Source organism: Cryptomeria japonica, chromosome 8 (genome assembly GCF_030272615.1).
Source record: "Cryptomeria japonica chromosome 8, Sugi_1.0, whole genome shotgun sequence".
In the NCBI taxonomy this organism is placed as follows: domain Eukaryota; kingdom Viridiplantae; phylum Streptophyta; class Pinopsida; order Cupressales; family Cupressaceae; genus Cryptomeria; species Cryptomeria japonica.
Window position 1 is genome coordinate 611434779 of NC_081412.1, and position 8437 is coordinate 611443215.

General features: G+C 33.8%; 1 protein-coding gene across 1 annotated transcript; it reads right to left on the reverse strand.

Annotated features, from left to right (window-relative positions):
* Positions 1 to 5243: 5243 nt before the first annotated feature.
* Positions 5244 to 6429, reverse strand: LOC131043805 (early light-induced protein 1, chloroplastic-like). Its single transcript, XM_057977040.2, has 3 exons — positions 5962 to 6429; positions 5847 to 5870; positions 5244 to 5763 (listed from the first exon to the last, which is right to left on the reverse strand). The coding sequence occupies exons 1-3, from the start codon at positions 6085 to 6087 to the stop codon at positions 5419 to 5421; spliced, it is 495 nt and encodes a 164-aa protein (XP_057833023.1). The 5' UTR covers positions 6088 to 6429; the 3' UTR covers positions 5244 to 5418.
* Between the last annotated feature and the right edge of the window lie 2008 nt (positions 6430 to 8437).

Consider the following 8437-nt stretch of genomic DNA (forward strand, 5'->3'; position numbering starts at 1 on the left):
CCATGATAAATCTTGAACTTCATCTTTCTTGTTTTTTGTTCCTAGTCCCAGAGGAGGGTCATGTAGAGGTCTACATATCTTGGTTCTTCTTGTTTACATTGACATTTGAGGATAGATTGGATCTGATCAGTTGAGATTTCTGAGTGGAAATTTTCTCATTTACTTTTTTGAGTCCTTCTGCACTATTAAACATTTCCTCTTTATTAATCTCCACTAAACCCTTGAGTTTCCCTTTTAAATCATTTATGGCATTCTCCAGGTTGCCAAGCCTAGCCTCATGCTCTATTTTCATGACCTTGATATCTTCCATAATTTTTTGAGTTAGCTTCGGGAGTTTATTAGTTTTATTAGGTGTTGGAATCTTAGTGAAAGAGTTTATGATGTCTTTGATACCTTCTTTCAAAAGATTAATTTTGCCAAAAACCCAGTGGAAATAGTTTTCCTGGTTAGAAAGCGAATTACCCAGTAGCCTATCAACATCCATCTCATCGCTTTTAAGCTCATCCGAGTCCACAGAAAGACGAATATCAATTTTAATTTCACTCTCCCTTTTATCTTGAGTCTCCGCTTTCTTTCCCATTTTCTTTTTTTTAAGATTTTGAGGGCCCAAATTTTCGGGTTGAGAGATAGGGTTTTTTAACTTTTTTCATTTCCCATCTAGGTGGGCTTTTGGTTTTCCTACTACGAGTAGTAGTGGGCATGGGATTTTGTGGGGGGGCCTCATCTTCTGAGGGTTTGTATTCAGACTAATTTGACACTTGGGTATCATTCCAGTCCATGACCATCTCGCCCTCCTCACCAAAATCCGTATCTGAAACATTGTACGCATCTTTCTTGGCAAGGGGTTTGGGAAATAGTTAGGAGTATTAACCCCTCATGCAAAACTGGATTTTTCTCATTCTGAAAATACTTGTGAATAGAATGCTCAAGAGATGAACATAAATAAAATGACATCGATATTTTTTTATCATGTCGAGCTGATTCAAAATAGTAAAATGATAAGTGAAAGTAATAGCAAAGCAAACATCAAGGGTTATGTACCTCATAATAAACTCTGCCATATTTGCCCAGAGCTTGAAAAGATACTTTCGGTTGTAGCCTCCATCTGAGTTCTTCCTGACTCTGTTTCTCTCACTTTTTATCATAAAAAATTGATAGGGCTTCTTTCATGTTTTTCCTTTCTCTGCAGAATTTTTTGCCCTCCATACTTAGCCCTATAATCTCTGCTATGAAGGGTTCATTCTTCTAAGTGATCTTATAGGGAGATGTTGTTAATTGTTCTTAATATGGCCATTGCATTTATGGCTATAGGTTTTTGGTGGGTTCCATTAGTTTTTGAGGCATAGGTGATTGTGTTGGATTGTGGTGGTTGGGATACTGTTGTAGATATGAAAGTTGCTTGCTAGAGGGGGGGGAGAGTGAGGTCTTCTATGTTTGTGTGAGACTCATAGTATATCAGCACCATTATAGGTGTTGGGTATCTTAGTTTGGCTATTTCTATTGTGAAGGTGGTCGAAAGTGTGTTTCTTGCATGGATTCCTACAAGTAAAAGGTTTAGGGGTGCCTCTCAAAACCCTTTAGGATTGTCTACTCTTGACCATTCTATGACTATCCTATTTTGTGTTTGGTTGGAATGGCTAAGTGTTTCAACTATCATGAGATTTATAGGTGCCTTCCAAAACCAACTATTTTTGAGACCTTTGTGTTATCTTCTCTTTTCAAAGAATGCCTCTATTCATGGAGGTCCTTTAGGAAAAAGATTGCAAGAACCCTTTCAAAACCTGCTATTAGCTTTCTATTTCTTTAGCTATTTTATTTCTAGTGCAAGGGTTTTTGCTTTTATTATGGTTCAAAGTGCTCTCCTAAACCCCTCTGTTCTGAAAATGTAAGCGTGTTGAGGGTTTGAGACCTTTGTACCCGCCGGTTGTGTGTTCTGATCAAAAGCTTCTCTTTCAAAAAGGGGGTTTCCTCTTTTTTGCTATTGGTGGTCTCACTACTTGTAAGTTCCTCACTATTATTTTAAGGGTTTGGGGCCTCACTCATTTTAATCATTCAGAACACATTCAATAAGTTGGTGTATGCGACTGAGTGAGATAATTACTCAAGGAAATATGACTAGTTTGTTGAATCTAAACCATAGCAAAGCGTGAAAATTATTTTACCATTTTATGTAGAGAGTTGAATTTGGAGAAGGGTGTGTTGTACACAGATAATTAATTACACTTAATTGTTTATTGTTTCACAACATCTTAAAACATTAAAAGAGGATTATCTATTTGTTTTTGATAAACGAGTATTGAGAAATAATATGGTACTCTTGTAATATGTACTATGAATATGAGATGTGTAAGACCATTGTTGCTTATAATGTGACATAATAACTAAAATTGAACCAAGGAACAATACTCCAAATAAGATGCTAAACAAACAAAAAGAATTAAAATTGTTAATTTGTAAGGACACAAATAATTTTTTGATTTTATAGGATCTTATCATTGCTCCCACTATATGCTCCACATATAAGTCCATAATTGAAATAGTATTACAATTGAAATTTCATCCCTTCTTTAGATTAAAAATTTCTTTCTAGATCTACCTATAGTCTAGTATATTACAGAATTTAAATTGGCAATTTTCATTTATTTCGTCCATTGTCCTATACTCTTGAAATTGTAGAAGAAAAAGTTAATTATATAAGAGGACCTCCCTTAACAAACTCGGTAATGACCAACACTATGAGACCAATCATAGCCAAATGCCCTTTCAACATCTCGACTGAGGATGAAAATATTTTCTGTGTTTTGCTCTCCGCTGATATTCCCTTCAACATGGGACCAGCGACATAATTGACAACATTACTGCACATAAAACATTTACTATTGTCGAGATTATGAACTTTAAGGTTTATATTTAGGGTTAAGTTGGAATGGTTAGTTTGTTATTTTAGAGGTTAAGTTGCTGATGGCTTTAACTTCTATGGTTCATGCAAAGTGCTAAGTGGTAAAAATAATGACCAGTTTTAATGGGCTAGAATTTCAATTTAATCGTCAAAAAGGTAAAGTTAAATTAATGGTTCAAAAATATCTTTGGTCAATATAATCTTTCATTGCTCAAAGTTAAATGTTTTATTCTCACATGTAGGTTTAACTTTTGTGCACTCTACAATGTGATAGTTTACTTAGGTTGACTTAACTAGACACTCATCATGTTTTGTTGGGTAAATTTGGTGTTTGATACCTTTTTATATATAGGCACATACACATTTAGTGAAAATGTTATTGATGATTTGTGTTACATTTGCAAGGTTTTATTAGAGGACTTAAAAAATACACCAATTAGTTCTCGAATTTGTTTTGATATGAAATTATTTGGTACATTTTGAGGATTAGGAATTTAGAGAAGTATCAAGGGATAGAAAGGGCGCTTACTGAGTCTTTACGTAGACTCACATTCCATATTGTCTTCTCGCAGGTCACAATGGTTATCAGACTCAACAAAGAAAAATTTCACATATTTCCTGAGGATGGACATACCAGGATTTTTATCTATAAGCTCTCGCATGGATATACATGGGGAAGGTTAAGTGAAGAGAGAACTCCCTTTGTCAACACCTTAGATGCACTCATGAAAGAGATAAGAGGGAATGGAGTGATGAATCACTAGCAAATGATTAGTAATGCCAGGAGGTTGGATGATCAGAGGCTGGTATGGATGGAAGGCCCCCTTCTAGGTAGCTTGGTTCTAGAGAAGACTTCTATTTGTGGCACCCTGTTCTTTTTTGACCCCATGTGTATAGAATCCTAATTGCTATTTTGACATATTCTATTGTTGGCATTTTGTACTACGCTTTGATTCATATTGATAAATGTATATGGCTGTAGCTAGAAGCTTAGGTTTGGTATTAGGATGTAATGTAAATGTAATCTATGACTGGTATACTGGAAAGTATTTGTAGGTTTGTCTAGATTCTTAGGCTTTATTCACCTATGAACACAGATTATACTTTGATGTATTTCAGTTTTTACCTTATAATCAACCAAAAAAAAAAAAGATTATTTTTCATTAAAAACCCACAAATTTTTGAATCATGCAACATATTGTCTGTCCACATGCTAGATAGTGAATAATTCATATCAAATAATTGATCATTCCATTTGAATAATTATATTAGATGACACATTGAGACCACTTGATAAAATTTCAGTTGTAGAAATAAAGTGTTAGGTTGAATTTTATAAAGAATTGTTGCTTCGTTCTTTCTTTACCAACCTATTGTTCAAGTTACTTCTTCATCATATCTTTATTTTTTTCTTGATGTGATAATGTAAGACTTTGCTCATAATAAAGGAGGTTAGGACAAAAGTTTAGAACAAAATCACATTTTATGAAGAAAACAACCATCACAAATACAATTTTTCAACTTAGATTATCTAAAAGTGATGTTTATGTTTTGAATTTAAAAATGATCAATATTTTTTTTAAGTCAAACTTAATCAAAACATCATAGTTTTAATGGGATAGTAGTATTTCTTTTTTTATTTATCATTTTTTTTAAATTTCATAAAAGTACTCTTAGCTAAAGAAATCTAGAGTTAAAATTGATTTATTTGAACAAGGGTTAAAATGCCACAAAGGTTGTCATATAGACAATTTGAGGCAAAAGTGTTTCAACTAGAACATTTTTGCTCAAAAATATTTTGGACAAAACAATCTATGTGAATTCAATCTTATCTATGTTTTAAAATGAGAATATACAAAACTTATTGTTTCATGGGATACATAAGTTTCAATACATAACTTTTAAAAGAATGCAAATGAATTTGCCTTTAAATACAAGAAGATAACCATAAATCATGTAAACATATGTTTAATTAGCTTTGACAAATAACAAATGATTACGAATAAACTAAAATTTGAATTTGAGTTTTAAAATTGTAGGAATCAGATATAAAGACACATAATTAATTTTATGCATGTCAAAATGACTTAGGCCACAAGAATTGTAAAATGAAGGTAAATAACAAATATTAATGAATTAGTGCATGGGTAAAACTAATATATGTATGATAAGACTGAAAATCTACATAAATTGGTAGACCAATTAGAAATCTTCCAGTTCACCAGATATTTAAATTCTTGCATTGATTTGAATTATTTTGAACATATTTGAAATGTATAAGAGTATTTAAACGCTAAGAAATCTGTTGATTAACAAGCTTTCAAAAAATAGTAAAGTGCCCTAGTCGTTGAACTCAAACTTTCTTTATAGTATAAGATTGAATTTTTTTACAAGGTTTTGTATAATTGAACTGTATGACATTCTAAACAGTACAAGAAAATTCCACTGGAACATGGAATGCCATGTGAGAGCTTCCAATACTGGAGCTTGTGCTTGAATAGAAATAGATATTAAGGTGTTTATACAAGCGGTCCACCCTTGACGTATTCAGTGAAAGCCAATGCGAGGAGGCCGAGCATAGCAAAGCGCCCATTCCACATTTCTGCTGTGGATGAAAATATTGGCTGCGACGTGCTCTCCCTCGATATTCCATTGAACAGGGGCACCAGTGTCCCCACCGTCATTAATCCTGCAGTTAACGCAAACCACGACAGTCCTCCACTATTCAATTGCGACAGCAAATCTCTTCCGCTGGCCACCTCCACTGCAATGGCCGACACGAACCCCAACATAGCCGCCCTTCCATTGATGATCTCCGGCGCAGGCCCTGAGAACGCAAACAGGTCGCCAAATTTCGTGCTCACCTGGATTTCATATTTCCTATATCAGATAAATTGTGCACATCATATAAATAAAGTATAAATTGGGCATCTAGAGCGTTTCTTACCTTGGTAGACGTTTCCTTTGGATCCTGATCCACGTGCCAAAATAAAACGCATTAGCCAAAGCTTCATAAGAATAAAGAGCAAAATAGCTAAACGAACAACAGCAAAATAGCAAACCTTTGCAGCCATGCACTTGACTTGGAGGCTACTGTTAGGCAATCTACTGATATGACTATTCCTTTTGACTGCCCCGCAGTTAAGTGCTGCGGGTGCTTTCATCATCATTGAAGCCATGGCCGCCATCGATGAGTGCTAAGAAAAGATGAATTCTGTAAGAGCACTTTCCTTTCGAGTTGCTTAAGAATGATTGATACTTAGAATATCTCCTTGAGGACTCGTTGTTGGCTTTATAGCTTGGGAAGGATCGAATTTGGTGGTGTAAAATGGACCGAATCAGTGAAGCGAATGACGTGAGCTTACAATCCAGTGTGTGAAAATTTGAAAACGTGGCTTTTAAATATCCCGCAAATTTGTTTAGGTGAAGTTTCCACACATTACTCTCCTCCTCAACGTGAAGATTCTACCAATTTTTCGCCCACTCAAAGGTGGACATCGCTCAGTCGAGTTTCAGTTTTGATATTATTTTGAAACCTTGCTTAGTCCTACAGCGTTTCAGCGGAAGGAGTTTAGAAAGATATTTTGGGAATATGAGTTGTTATTGCGACAAAAAATTGAGATGTTTTTGAGAATTTGTTTCTGGGAAGTTCGATTAAAACACGCGGTCTGTCATAGTCACCGTTCAATTTACTCGCCTCCCCAACGTGAAGAGGTGAAGTTTCCACACATTAGTCGCCTCCCGAACGTGAAGATTCTACCGATTTCTCGTCTACTCAACGTGGACATAGCTCACTCGAGTTTCAGTTTGATATTATTTTGAAACTTTGCTTAGTCCTACAGCGTTTCAGGGAAACGAGTTTAGAAATATATTTTAGTAATTTGAGTTGTTATTGTGACAAAAATTTCAGATGTTATTGTGATATTTTTTCTGTGAAGTTTGATTAAAACATGTGGTCTGTGATTGTTATTGTAGGATTTCCCTTTGAATGAGAAAGGTGGGTAATGATATATTCTTCAAGATGCATATTTTTATAATCTAGTAGGATCAAAATTAAAAGAAAAAAATTAATTAAATGTAGAATTTGATCAATAATAATCATGAGTAAATAATTCAATAATTCAATTATATAGAGATGATTGATAGTTTATGATATTAATGTATTATCTTGATTGTAAATTTAATAAAGTTTTAAAGTGTTTATGTATAAATCTATGATGTAGAAAACAAACAAAGATATATCAATTCAATTATTTCTTAATAACAACACTTAGAAATCAATTATTTATGTAGATATTTGGTATTTTAATAATGGAAATAAAACACATATGCTCTCTTCCTTTATTTTTATGGTTTTTTCTTATTTGTGTTATAAATGTTATAATTAGTTTATAAGTGATATATTTATCCATGAAACTTGTTCATGGTATTGTATATCTTGATTCTTTTGATCATTGATTTGTAGATTTTTATTCTTCATTCATAAAGCTATTTTTTGTCATTGTGATTATATTTTGAGGAACATATTTTTAAAATATTTTTATAAATAGCACCTGATCATACATCAACTTGTATATCGACATCACACAGAGTGAATTATATTATGCAAAATTTATCAAACCAAATATATGCACATTAAAGCAAAACAAATTAGTATGTGCTTGTTAATATCAAGTGTCCAAGCATATAATGAACTAGAGAAATATATATTTAATATTTAGGATCAAATATCTTCATCAAAAAGAGACTTAAATTTTTTCAACAAAGGAAAGTCAATTATTGACACCAAGCACAACATTCTCCCATAACTCATAGCCTTCCAATCCTCAAGAGGATTGGAAAATCATTTATTGACAACATGGAGGATGTATCCAATGAGGATTCAAAGGATGAAGAGTTCCAAGCAGAAGAAGAGGAAGAAGAAGAGCAATACAAGGAGGAGATGGAAGGAGAGCGTGAATCTGAGGAGGTCATGGAGGATTCTGACCACAACTCACAACTTTCCAATCCTCAAGAGGAAGAGGAGATGGTTCCCTACTCACTAGATTTGCTGATGAACAAAGAAAGTTGCAAAAACTTGGAGGATTAGATTAGGGAGCTTAAGGAGAGAGTCATGAACCTGGAAGAAAAAATTGATGACTACAGGAAGCATTTTGATAATATATGTGAGGCATTTGATTCTCTTTACACCATCACTGATGGTATCATGAGAAAGGCTGCAATGGGGTTCATGCCAGGACAAAGCAAGATAAAGAAGAAAGCAAGAAAGCTAGAAAAGGAAGGGAAGATGGACAAGGACATTGAAGATAGGGAGGACAATCAGGAGGATACTTGGGTGAATAAGGTTAATAGAAATCAGCAAAATTAGAATATGATCAACAACGATTATGTTAGTTTTCTTATTTTTTGATTTGTTTAATACTCTGGTTAAGATAGTACTGGTTGTAGTTAGTATATCTGATAGTATGAGGCTTGCATGCCACATAAAAAAGACTTTTGTGATGATTGTCTCTATAGTTAAATTTCTTAATCTTGTTG

Bases quoted from the DNA above. Each gene is read 5' to 3' on its own strand.
- LOC131043805 (XM_057977040.2), bottom strand. From the start codon at position 6,087: ATGGCGGCCATGGCTTCAATGATGATGAAAGCACCCGCAGCACTTAAC. The intron at 5,871-5,961 runs GTTTGCTATTTT...CACGTGGATCAG, and splicing joins TCAAGTGCATGGCTGCAAAG to GATCCAAAGGAAACGTCTAC. The intron at 5,764-5,846 runs GTAAGAAACGCT...TATGAAATCCAG, and splicing joins CAAAGGAAACGTCTACCAAG to GTGAGCACGAAATTTGGCGA.